This window comes from Haemorhous mexicanus, chromosome 11 (genome assembly GCF_027477595.1).
Source record: "Haemorhous mexicanus isolate bHaeMex1 chromosome 11, bHaeMex1.pri, whole genome shotgun sequence".
NCBI lineage: Eukaryota > Metazoa > Chordata > Aves > Passeriformes > Fringillidae > Haemorhous > Haemorhous mexicanus.
In genome coordinates, this window is record NC_082351.1 from 12,703,245 (window position 1) to 12,717,007 (window position 13,763).

At 46.4% G+C, this 13,763-nt stretch overlaps 1 protein-coding gene across 1 annotated transcript; it reads left to right on the forward strand.

Moving 5' to 3' along the window:
* Window positions 1-1,967: 1,967 nt before the first annotated feature.
* On the forward strand, window positions 1,968-2,606 carry DNAJB8 (DnaJ heat shock protein family (Hsp40) member B8). The gene has a single exon (XM_059856945.1). It carries the CDS (start codon window positions 1,968-1,970, stop codon window positions 2,604-2,606), a length of 639 nt encoding a protein of 212 aa, XP_059712928.1.
* The last annotated feature ends 11,157 nt before the right edge of the window (window positions 2,607-13,763 follow it).

Consider the following 13,763-nt stretch of genomic DNA (forward strand, 5'->3'; position numbering starts at 1 on the left):
TCAAGTCTTAGCTCTCCCTCAGTGTAGAAGACCCTTCAGGGTCCTTTGGGAATGCAAAGCTTGCTGTTGGGCCCCGATTATTTTGCCATTTCTACAGAACAAACAACATCCAGCAGAAAAATAATTCACGTGGCACAACCGCCCTGTAATTAAGAAGACTTCTGTGCTGAAGGAGGCAAAAGCTGAGATCTCTCCAGTGGGGTGAGCCCACAGGAGCACGAGCTCCTCCAGCCCCCAGACATACACTGCCCTGCAGCAACTTTTACTGCCCAAGTCTGGCAAGCACCTCTGTGCTACTGCCCCATCACTGACCAGTGAGAACACCAGCAGTACAAATACCTTTCCCAGCATGTGCCAGCTCAATTGCTTTCCTCCTTCTGTGACATTTCTGTCTCCAGGATGACATGACTGCCCCTTGCTTTCAGAGCCCCCCACCCCAGTTGTGTGTTAGGACAGCAGCCAGCTCATACGCTGTGCACATGCTCTTTGGTCTGGCTGGCTCTTGACTTCTTCCCAAAGTGTGGGATAATGGAAAAGAGGGCAGTGATCTGCAACATATGCTGCTATTAGTAGGTGTTTATGACACTGTGTTACAGACAGATGAATTCTCATTATTGGCACTTCCTTGGAGACCTTCTTCATGCAATATTTCCCTCTGAGGATATTGTATTTCCCACCAGAATGGCAAATCCAAGAAATAAAAACAGATGCAGGATAACCCTAGATTTGATTGCCTGTGTCAAGTTCCTGGGCCATCCCTGTTGTACATGCATACACACCTTGGGACAGGTGTCCAAAAAGGCACATAGAAAAGAGGCTAAGATTGGTAATTCTGGGAATTTAATTTACTACCAACATGAAAATAAGGCTCTTCTGAAAGGGTTAGGCTTGTATATAATTTCAGAAAAGATTATGATGTCCATCTAATCTTGATTTTAGGAAAAATTCCCATTCAGGGTTTAAAAATGGCCACATGGGGAATTCCCAGTGATTCACTACCTTCATAAAAAAGGATGTGCAGTGTATTTTGAATCTAAATTTGGCTAATGATGCCTTCCAACAGCTTTGCATGGGAGATTGAAGATCCCTGTGGCACTGAATTTCTGTTCCCATGCAGGTTCTTGCTGACTATGATGTAGACATTGAACTTCCTCTTTCCCCAAGTCTCTCACTCCAGAGCATATTTTCCAGTCCCTTAGTCACATTCTATGGTCTTTCCCTGGGCTTTCTCTGATTTGTCCACACTGTTTCTGAACTATGGGCAGCCAAACTGCAGCTTCCCTATAGCTGCTGCCACAGGGAATTATGTGCCTATAATATGACCTGACTGTAGCACATTTCCCTGGATTGCACACAAATCCACACTGCGTATCTGAGAATCCCACTGCAGGGTGGGTTCAGGCAAAAAGTAATCTGACAAAGTCATAAGGGTGGTAAAACAATGAAAGACATTGCCCAGGGAAGCTGTGGATGCCCCATCCCTAGAAGAGTTCAAGGCCAGTTTGGTTGGGGCATTAGGCAACCAATTCTAGTGGAAGTAGTCCCTGCCCATGGCAGGGGACAGGGATTAGATGGCCTTTAAAAAAGATCACTTCCCACCCAAACCATTTTATGGTTCTGTGGCAGTCCTACATCACAGCTGTGTCAGCACAGTTACATCCAGCAGCTACAACATCATGTGCATGATCTACATTTACGAACAGAAGGCCAGTGACAACCAACTCACCCTGGAATGTGGCCAGGACAACAGAGCCAGGATTGGCTGAACCCTCTCTGAGGTCACAATCTCATGGTTTGTGAGCAACAGCTTTGAAAAGAATGTCTGTGGTCAAGCAGCTCTTGGTGTCCTTGCACTGCAGCAGGGCAGAGCAGCTCATGGAACATCTCTCTACCCTCTGCATGCTGATCAGCCTTGGTGGGAGAGAGAAAACCAGGCATCTTCCAAACAAGCCCAGGTTTCCTCTGAGATGGTAGATTACTACAAGGTCCTTGGACTGCAAAAAAATGCCTCACAGGATGCTATTAAGAAATCCTACCACAAACTGGCACTAAAATGGCATCCTGATAAGAATCCCAAAAACAAGGAGGAAGCTGAGAAGAAATTCAAAGAAATCGTTGAAGCATACGAGACTTTGTCCGACCCTCAGAAGCGATTATTCTATGACAAGTCTATTGAGGAGAGCAGAGCTCGCAGAGAGAGAGCTTCAGCGAGTTACAACAGCTTCTTTGATTCCCATCATGGATTCTCGCATGAAGACGAGTTCTTTGGAGGCATGTATCCATTTACTTGTATTTTCTTGAACCCTTTTGACATCAGAATCAATGCTGAGAACTGGCAGAGCTCAAGTGGAAGAGGAGGAAGGCCCAGGGAGCCGTTTGTGCAGCGGAATTCATTCTGTGCCAGCGGGCACCCCACCTCCTTCTTTGCTGAAAACACATCTGGGCCATATGGTGTCAGAACAGTGATAACCACTACTGAAGTGATCAATGGCAAGACTATCACCACCCGGAAAATCTTTGAGGATGGGCAGGAGACAAAAGAAGTGGAAGAAGATGGCCAGCTGAAGTCTGTAATAATCAACGGGAGAGACTACCTGAATATTTAATGTCACCAGCACGAGAATTGACCGCAAGCTGTGGGACGTGCTCTCACAGCTCAACTGACGGGATCTACTACAAGCAGTATCAATAAATGCTGAGTTCATGACACAACTGATGCAGACTTCTCAATGGTTGGAAAAAAATATTTCACAGGTAAAGATACAGTTATGCTAAACTAAAGAGTGTGAGTCCACAAAGCCTGAATGAAGTGCTAGATACTGATTATTCAGTAAATATGTACCACAGGTGCATGTGAAAGCAACCTTGCTGGTTTGCCAAAGAGACCAGGTTGATTAATACAGCAATAGGAGACAAGCTGCTTTGTGGACACGTAAGAGAGCCCTATAACAAGCTATAGGTTCCCTTCCCACTCCTTGAGATGCCCGTGTTAAAGTCTACCAGCTGGATGAATAAAGTCTTGTATGACTCTCATACACAACCCTAACACTAAGTGAAGAATATCCTTCCTACTTTTGGTGTAAGAGAAGATGGATATCCATTGAAAAAAGGTTTTTATACACGGGTGAGAAGGTTGGCAGGGGTCAGTGGGACATGGAGAGTCTAGAGAAGAGAGAATATCATAGAAAAAAAAAAAACAGAAGAAGGAAGAAAACATCATTCCTCCAACTGTAAAAGAAAATTAGGGCTTTCTTGAGAATGCCCTGCAAATGATGACCAGAGACCCTGATGGAAGTACTGCATAGCTCAGGGGCTGAAACTGAGCAGGGAAAAGGTGAATTTGGCTCTCAGTCTGGGACAATCTATATTCCCTCTCTGCCTGGAGTCATTCAAACACAAAGAGCTAAATTCAAAACATGAGCCAACAGATTCCAGGGGGCTGAGTTTAGCTCCCTCTTTGTGCAAAGCTGGATGTGAAGACTTAGATGATGCTTTACCATCCTTATTGTCTTGCTCACAGCTGCAAGAGCCAGTTCACAATGCATTTCTTGCACAGCCTGCCAGCATGCTGTTCTTGTCCTCCCCTGAGCTACAGAACACACTCCCCACATTTCCGCCCTCCCCTGGGCAGACATGCACTGCTGAGCCTTGTTTCTTGCTTGGCCAGGTCACCTTAAGCATTTAAAATCTAACACACCTCTTGTTTTTGGTCCCACGCTACATCTCCTTGAGTTTCCCAGCTTTGCCTGCCCAGTGATGTCTCCCTGGAGACTGGAACTAGTTTTCAGGGACATTTTCACTTTAATCCAGATTGCAATTGCTGCCTGTGTTTGGGCAGGTCTTTGCATCTGTTTCCTCTTCTGTAAAATGGGAATAACAGACTCCTGTGCTTTGAAGGAGACTGTGAGGTAGTGTTGCTAGTAAAGGACTCTGAGCATTAATGAATAGGTTAAATTAGCCAGAATGCTGCCACCCCTTATTCAAGCCTTTTTCTCTTGTAAAGACAAATGTAGCTTAAATCACCATCCTTAGCAATTGATGCCATGTCCAGCATGGAAAAACAGACAAAAACTGTATTTATAATGTTAAAGGCTGTTAAGCCCCTCTCCCAGTGAGAAAATGAGAGCCCTGGGGTAGCAAGCGGAAGCTTAACTGCACGCTGGGTGCATGGAGGGAGGCCAGTGGCAAAGGGAGCAGGGACAAACTGTGTCTGCTGCTCCTCCACAGTTTGGAAGCCATCAACAGTCCTGCAAGCATTGGGACTCTGAGAACTGCAAATATTTAAGGGGCTTGGTACAGAAAGATTAATCTGGTCAGAGCAAACATGAGTCAATATTTCTACCAATACTTCTCCTGTGGACACCATATTCGTGAGAGATGGCTTCTTGAGTTTATCGTATTCTGCCTCAGAGGAAGTCCAAGATAAAAAAACAAAAAACAAACAAACAAACAAAATCAACAACAACAAATCAAACTGCATGTTTTGGATTGGAAACTGAAATTTTCTTTGAGCCAAATAACATGTTCGGAAATCTGGACCAGAGTTGAATTCCCAGCTCCTCAACCTTTTCAGCTTCCTAGGGCTAAAACTTTGCTTCAGTCTTGTCTCTAATGGGATATTTATTTATGCACATCAATGTTTTCTGATCTGAGACAAAGGTATGCAAGGGTATATATATATCTTAGACATTTCTTGCCTTGGGTCAGTAGTTCCCTCTCCTGTGTTGGTATCTAAAGCAGCACCTAAGAGCAAGTTCTTCCTTTTTCCATCCCTGCGTTAGAATGTGTCTAATGCTGCTTGCAGTAGCAGGGATTTCCTGGGGCTGCTCTGGCAGCTGCACGTACCCAAACCTGCTGGAAGGAATACGGGAACACAGACTGGGAAGGGACCCAGCTCACCCAGAAAGTGTTGAGTCCAGGAGGACCTGCAGATCCTCTTCCATTTCTTCCTGTGCACTGCAGACCACAGAGCACCTCGCAGCACTTTCTGTGAGCTAACTATCTGAGATTAAATAAAAAACAAAACCAAGATCATAAAGGTCTGGTGGTAAGAGAGCAGGTCAATCTGCATTAGCAAAGTCCTGCATTCCTGCAATAGCAAGAAACCTACCAGGTGTGCCCAAACCACCCCTGGAATGGGTTGTGTTACAGTAAGTAACAGAGACACAACCCATTCTGTAAGTTCTGTAAGTGAACCCCAACACACCTTGCCTTGGAAACCCTTTTCTGTTCCAGGACATTGGATCAGACTAATACTGAGCCTGCCAACAAAACACCAACACCTTCAAGGGGTTTTTAAAAACTTTTTCTCATGCCATTTAGCAGCCATAGCACCAGAGGAGGCAGCACCAGATGTCCAACCAGCCACAGCACAAATTTGTGAGTCTTTGCCTTGCCCAATTCCAGTTCTCTGTTCCTCTTCCAAAAATGCCTCTTCCTTCCAAAAACCTGTATTTTGGGACCTTGCCTGGTCAGTGGTGAGTCTTTCAGGTATGTTCTTGGCTGAAGGTGCTTGCACACACTTGCACATGCAGTCAATCCCCCTATGAGGACCAGGGGTGCTAGCTGCACAGTTTTGTGCTGAGCTGCTGATGGAAACCAGCCCATCATCCTTCCAGTCACTGCTGGACTTGATGGGCTCATTTCCAGCACCAGCTCTGCCTGAAGATGTCACACTTGGGGGCAGCTGGAAGCCTCCCTCCTGGCTGCAGCTCCAGAGCCCAGCGTGTGGCCCTGGCTGCCTGGGGCACCAGGCAGAGCAGGGAGCAAGGGTGGCTCGAGCTCCATCCCTGAGTGTGGCCAGCAGCCTGCACTGAGAGGCTGAGTCATTATTTTATTAGCAGGGCCCACAACTACTTTAACATGGGCTTAGGCTGCAAAAACAAAAACATACATAAAAGCATTTGGAATTACTTCATAAAATACTAAATCACGATATTAACCAACTGACCTTTGCTCTATGCAGACCTGCTAATTTTAGCAATTACAGCCAACAACTTGAACATATCAAGTGGGCAACTGTTTAACAATAATGACATCTGCTTGGAAAATCAAATTATGTCTAAACATCTTTAAATCCCCACTAGGGGATACCTGCTTTTTTTTGCAATGGTTGGTCCCTGCTTAATAGGATTTTAAACTCACAGCTGGCTGCACACTGTGGTGGCAGTGGCCCCTCTCCCTGGAGTGACAACAACAGGACAGACATCCCATTAAGCAGAGTGAGAGTCTCTCCTTGGACATTGATGGAAACGGTTTGGGTTTTGACAGCTTAATCTGATAGACGGGTGCATTAGCAGGATCCCTTTGCTCGCCTGTGCCCCTGCAGATACTGCTCCCCTCTGCAGCCCCCCAAGGTTACATGTTCTGGACACATCCAGGGCTGATCTCCACTGGCTGGTGCTTGGGAATGATGGAACCTTGCTACCAAGATGGGCTTTGCAGCTTTTTTGTGGAGCCACTGACATGAGATTTCCTCATGTAATGTCTTTATATGCAATTGAGTTTTATTTTTGTTGACGAGTTCTCTTTCTTCCCTTTTCTCCCTTCTCTCCTCCTGTATCCCCAGCTACTTAAATCCCTCCCTGCTGTTCTCTGCTTCATGGGTGAAGGTCCAACACTGAGATGTGTTCTTCCCTATAATGGCCTAAAACATGGCTACAACAGCTCTGCAGTTGCTGTAGTAGCCATATTTCAGGCCTGTAGGTTTTTCTTGCCAAGAAAAGTAACATTAGAAGCAAATGGGACCAGTGAGAAAGGGTGAGCACAAGACCACCCAAATCTCCACTGAAGCACATCAGTGCAGACCCAGCCCCTCCACCATAAAAGTAAGGTCCTTATTCAGCCCCCAGTTAGGTTGTTGCAATGCCCTGAGCTCTGCTGATCTGGGAACACAGTCCCACTCCTGATCACTCAGCACCCCGGGCTGCAAGGCTGTTGTCAGATATTTGAATTGAGATACAAGAACAGAATATTTCCGCCCCTTCTCCTCTCTCCCTCTCTCTCCCTCCCCGGCCAGTCTGGCACTTCTCTGATGGAGCGTGCAGCAAAATCACAATCACATGTTTGCAGCAGTAGGAGGCCATTGGCATGGAAGTGGCAGTGATGTCACTACAAACATTTCCACCCTATCCCATTTCTCCAGAACAGTCTCCGTTTTTATGACCCCATCCTGAGATCTGCAGGAAATCAAATTGTCCTGATACTATTTTGAGCGCTGGTGTCATGGCACCACTACACAGCGCCGTGGTGTCAAGCCGGAGAGGCGGGAGCTCTCGGCCGCGGGGCTGCAGCCGTTCTGCTCTGCTTTGTGCAAAGGGCTCGGGGCTGGATCGCAGCCCTGCCGGTCCCAGCACCCTCGGGGGGGGGGTGTGCTGAGCCAAGGGGGAGAGCTGAGCAGGGCAAGCCTGGCTTCTGTCCATCAGCAGCTCCCGCACCCCGCTGGAGGGTACCAGACCCGGGGGCACCGCAGTGCCAGGGGGCAGAGCAAGCGCACAGGCACGCTGCTTGTGGTTCTACACCCTGGGTGCCAGCCACCCTGGGGGCTGCACGCCAGGGAAGAGCATGGTTACAGGACATTCATGAACAGTGAGGGGAGATCTGGGGAAAGACAGACACTGGCAAGGTGCCTAGGACACGAAACCAAGTGACAATCTGACCAAAATGGGGAGAAACAGCACCCAGCAGCTACAAATGCTTGTCTGAACTAGGATTGCCATCTAAACATGAGGCATGGGTTAGATACCCCTGTCTATCAAACTGAGATTTAAACAGTGGTTTGGACCCCACTGTGCTCACAAAACCCTCCTCTGATGCTTCCCACCAACACATGAACCCCTGCAGACTGGAGCTCTCCCTTGTGCCTGTGCCTCACAGGAAAGATTCAGGCCCTGCAATATCTCTTGCCAATTAAGCTCCAGTGGCATCCCTACCTTATTCATCTCCTGCACCTAAATCTTATCTTCTCCTCAAATAACATCAGATCTAACACATAGCACACACAAAACACTCCTGAACTGAGATCTCCAACAGAAGAAACAACATCTGCAGCAAAATTTTATCTCTTGGACAAAGCTTATCCTGGAAGAACTTAAGAACCCCCAGAGTCCCCTGCAGCAGAGCAGGAACAAGTACCAGTTTGACTAAAAATAAGCAGTGGGAGAGACATGATGGTGGACCAGAGCTCCTAGTGGGTAAGAAAATATTAACTGCTTCTTAGAAAGTGTAGTGGGAGCTTCTCTGTAATTTCTTTTAATGTAAAGGACAGGACAATCTTATATCTTTAAAGTTTTTATGGAAGGGTGCAGGTTTGAATCCTACATTAAAAGCAGTTCCTTCAGGAGAAACATTTTTATTAGGCTTTGTTATGAAAAGCTAGAGCCTCCTTGTGAAGGCAGAAGAGAGCCCAGTGACAGAATATGAGTGTCTCAAGGCTGACACAAAGCATGCCAAGGGCTCATGTGTGCTTGCTCTCCACAGTACCAGAAAATACCATGCTACAACTCCAGAGGAAGGGTCTTTAACCCTTGAGGCACTTTGTTTCTGACTTTGCTTTCAAGCACATGGTGTGATGGTTGGGGTGCCCTGTGCAGAGCCAGGAGCTGGACTTGATAAGCCTGGCGGGTTCCTTCCACCTCAGTGTATTCTGTGATTCTATGATAAAGCTCCATTATCTCATCTCAACCTCACCAAGGCCCAATGTGACCATTTGCCTTTAGCCATAACTGCTAAACTCACTGCATCCACAGGAGTCAGTGCTGAGACCAGACAACCACTTTGTAACCTCCTGTATGGGCAACATTAGTAATTGGAGATAGAGTGCAGCAGCCTTCCAGCCTGAGACAACACTTAAGCTCCCGTGAAATTGAACTGACCCACGAATTGGGTCATTAGTCATCTCCTCCAGCTTTCATTTTCAAGCCCACCTTTATCTTTGGCTACAATTAGCACTCAATTGCATTCACCTTTGGTCACCCTCCAAAAAGCACCAGGCAAAGGAGCTCATGGGACTTGAATACCACCCACTTCTCAAGCATTCAAGAAAGTTCTTTACTGTTTGACTTCAGTATCTGCTTTCCCATCTTCCATGGGGCTATGCCCTGTAACTCTCTCTTCGTGGCTGGCAGAACTTTGTGCCCTTTCTTCCCCAGGCTCAGACCTCCCTGGTGCCACTGCAGACAGCTCCTCACTTTCCCATGCCCCTGATCACTCAGCATCTTGGCTCAGTGACACCATCCAACCTTTCCAGCTCCTCCACTGCCTCACTTTACCCTGAATTCCTCTCACCTCCCTCCAATGCCTTCCAGGAGCTGCTTTCTTGCCTTCCTCCTGCTGCTTGCAAATTCTTTCCTTCCCACTTTGGACACTGCGCTCCTGTAAATAAATAGTTGCTTGAACTGCTCATTTAAGAACCTGGCCTCTTCCCACTACCCAAGGCATGAGGAAAACCCTCAGTGGTGTTAAAGCAGCTGCATCAAGTGACTTGGCAAGGAGCGACACTGGTGTTAGAGACACACGTTCCAGCGTGGTCAAAGTGAGGAGACCATGTAGGGTGATAACATTTTCTTAATCTAATTTTTTTATTTTATTATTCTCTCTCTTGTGGTCCCTTCCGTTCCCACAACGAACAGGGGTTTTTATTGCTGGGGTTAAAAAACATGAATTTGCATTACATCCTGGCTCCTGCTGTAATACTTTAGTCTTGTTTCTCTCTCGTCCCCTCTCCAGAACAACTGATGCTATCACAGCCTGATTTAATTTCAAAGACGGATTGTGATTTGGCAGTCGGGGGAAAAAAAAAAAGCCAAGTTAATCAAAAGTCACCATCTGCTGTGTTGCCATGGGGATATTCCTCCCCAATAAATGTGCTCTTTGCCAAAATCACAGATAACAGCACTATAAAGGGTGGGAGGTGGAGGGGGGAATCAAAGAAAGAAGTTCCGACACTAGGGGGGAAAAAATGAAAGAGAGAAACAAGAGGCAGAGAAGAAGTGGGAGAGGAAGGAGCATGGACTACTGAGGAAAAATGACAAATGGACCAGCTAGGGACAAGGAGGAAAACAGAGAGATGAACAAGCAGCTGAGGGTGACAAAGTGATGGAGGATACAGACAACTGGAAAGGAGGAAAGAGGAGAGACACCTCAAGACACTCTGCCACATAGTATACCAAAACAAAACAAGCAGAGATAAGAGAATTGCCCTCAAAGCCTTGTCTCAGGGGAAGGGGAGAAAACTGAAGCATCAGTGAGAATTCTCAGGGATGTTGGTTGGAGCACAAGAAGAGATCTTACCACTATTCACACTGCAGTTACCAAAAATAAACCTCTGGATGAGATGGATGGTAACATGTGGGCATGACTAGGGTCAGGTCCCTGGTATTTCAGCAGCATAGATGCTGTCAGGACCCTGTGGTGAGCTGGAAAGGGTGGTTGTGCTGCATCACAGCACCAGGACCTGGTGGGATAAAATACAATTTATCTAGAAATGAGTGTCTTCAAGCATCTTGAGATGGCAGAGGGATGGGGGCTGGTCTCTCAACAGCTGCTCTTGCTTTTCATTTCCCCTGGTGATATTGGGTGGCAATTCAGGATATGGAATATAAGGCCAAAGAGTGTATCTGTGCAAGGGGACATTGCTGTCCCCAGTGCTCAGAGGGGACCAGCCAGGCTCCTGCAGCACTGTGCACCCCAGGCACAGGCACTGGGCAAGGCAGTTGCCCAAAGAGAAGTGGGGTCACCTAACATGGAATGAGTAAAAGCTGTCAAATTTTAGGTCACAATGTGTTGGCTGCCCCCTGACCCTGCTTAGAGTGTGCTTGTGTGTGTTGAGTGCCCCTATTAACCCCAGCAGCTAACGGAGATATGGGAGGCATCCCGCCCTCCTCCCCAGCCCCAGGAGGGGCCAAGCAAAGGGGTCACTCAGCACCCACGCTGGTAGGATGGGATGAATTATTCACAGCAGAGGCACCACCAGCCTTTTTCTTCCTCCTTCCCTGTTGGGGAATAATTCCAGAATAGATCACAGGTTGTATGAATTCTTCACTCAAAAAATAAGTGAATGACTTCTGCATGAACTTGGTTTGCAATTCAACACTAGCACTGATAAGAAATGGTCGCTGCACAGTGACTGGAGGAGCACAACACCACATGTTGCCCATATCCAACAGTCAAAAATGTGAATCAGCTCTTCACTCTTCCCTTCGCTCCCACCTCCTCCCCCCACTAAGAGGTGCTGTAAAAATCAGAAGTCTGAAAAGACAGTGTTGGATGACTTTTTCTGTACAATCATTTCAGGGTACTGGAGTCACACTTCTGTCCTTCTCTGCTCAACTGCATAAATGTTTTGTTTTGAAGGAAAGCTAAAGAGACTCCCATCAAACACCTCTGGGAGCTGGGGTTTAGAAGTGTGCACTACGTATGTCCCATAAGAGCATTAATGCCACTTTAACCTGTGTACATGGGAAGAGTGAATTAATTTAAGAATTACAACGGGAGGTATTGAGTAGTATTTTTCAGAGTAGCTTTAGTGAAAACTGAAGGCATTGGGACCTCTGAGCTTAAATGGCCTCACCTGTGCAAACAGAGCCAGATGGGCTGCCCCAGCAGAAGAGTTTCTGTATTCCATATCCCATCCTCCCCCCATAACACTAACTCAAGGCTCCCAAAACACCTCTACCAAGCCAGGCAATGTCTAGGGAAGCAGAGATGGTCATGGAAGTAATGGGGCTCTTCCAGACCCAGCATCTTCTCTCTGTTGGCACAGTGGAACTCACCTCTGGCTGGAGCTGAGAAAAGGTCCAACAGGTTGTCTAAAATCCTCTTTATCCTCTGCAGACGCAGGATGATGCTCTTAGGGAGCCCCATGGGGCTTCTCTGTCATGCCTCTCCCTTTCCTCTCTTGACTATTATAACATTTTACAGTGCTGGAAGAATGGTAGTTTCAGCAAGACAAGGGACAAAAATAGGAAACAATGTAGATTTTTTTAAAATTAGAGAATTTTGTTAAACAAAACCTTTTCCTATGCTATTGCTATTACCAGTTTTCTCCCCCCACTCCCTCCCCAATTAAACAGCAAATTATACTTATCAAAGAAAAGAAGGTGAAGAGAAATCTGAAAGACTGTGAGAAACCTTTAATTACTAGTATAGTGGCATGAAAAGCTGTTGATCCCCTTAGAAACATACATGGCCAATTATCAAAAAATATAAGCGATGCAGAAAGAAAGGTTTGTCTAATAAGTATGAATCGCAGGGCCATTTAGAACATCAGTGTTAAAGCATTAGCGTTAAATGGAAAAGTAAAAAGGGGCTGATGGTTTTAACTGTTTCACAGGAGGACAAGAGGTTGATACTGATAAGACAAGCAGTATAGTGAAGTTAATTATCTGCGGCCCTTGGTGCACAAAGCTTTTTGAGCTGGTGATTAATAGAGATAAACCATTCAAACTTCACATTTCTAAGGTGAATGAAGATGGCAGAGGAGCTGCACAGCCCCAGCATACTAACAGCATACTCAGAGCACACTAAAAGCACACTATCTCCTCTGACAGTGACGGGCTGGCTGCTGCAGGGGGCACTGGGTGGGTTTATCAAATCTGATCTGCTTCCCCTTCTCTGATGGCAGGGAAGTTTGCGTGGGATGGAGAAGAGGTGGCCACACATCCCCACTGCCTCTGGGTTTTGCTTCATTGGAGATGGCTGGGGCAGCTTCCCTTTAACTAGTACAAATCATCTTTACAAACACTCCAGCGTTACCTCTCTGACAGGAACTCAGTCTGGGGGATGTTTATATGCAAGTATTTCATGCCATGCACTGCATTTGCTCTTTGCACAAGGCCTGCTTGCTGCTGGGATGTGCAGAGGGCCCTTCAGCTTCATCCCACCCTTTAGCTCAGGAAGAAGTATTGCAGCCTCCCTTGACCAGTGTCAGCGGAGCAGGCAGGACTTGGAATCTGGAAGGAAGCATGAGTCCTGGATAGTAGTTCTGTGGGGTACCTGCATGGAGGGTAGGAATAAATTAGGTGGTCTGGCACTTTGGTGAGATCTGAGGAAAAAAAGATGCAAAGGCTGACTCAGCCCTTGGTCTTCCTGAGACAGATAAATCAGGCACCAGGGGGTTTATCATGCTTGGGTCTGGCAGATAAGACCTAAAAACTGGAGAGCCTGGGTGGAAAATCAAGAGAGACAGATCTTGATCTTACAAGATTTCTAGCACATCTCCAGACCAAAGCAGTTTAGACATGCTCCCAAGACAGTCCTAACCCCTAAACTCTGGGATTTGGGTCAAATATTTCTCTGAATCTCCTGGAACTGAAAAATTCCCTGAAGATTTCTAATACTTCCTGCTGTACCCCCCTCCTTGATGCTGCAAGGACTGGTTTTCTTCTTCTGATACTTCAGTGTTTCTATCTAGAGGCCAGTTAGAACAATGAAGTCCAGTGACAGCAGCAAAAATAGATCAGGAAAAATGAACTTCATTTCTAAGCTTCACAAATTACTTGGTGCATAGGTTTTGAGTTCAATTTGAATCCTAGGATGAATTTGGGCTTGGCTGTTATTTTCTCCAGAGTGGTTGGTTGGCTGTTATTTTCTCCAAAGTGGTTCCCTTGTCCTTGATAAGTTTGGAAAGGCATCTAAACTTCAGCATCTGCAAACAAAAGAATCTTACATTTTTGGCCAAACTAAATTGAATAAATTTTGTGTTTGTTAATTGCATCCAGGCCAACCTTGTGCAGGGCCAAGTTTCAGCCCAGTGGGATTTGCAC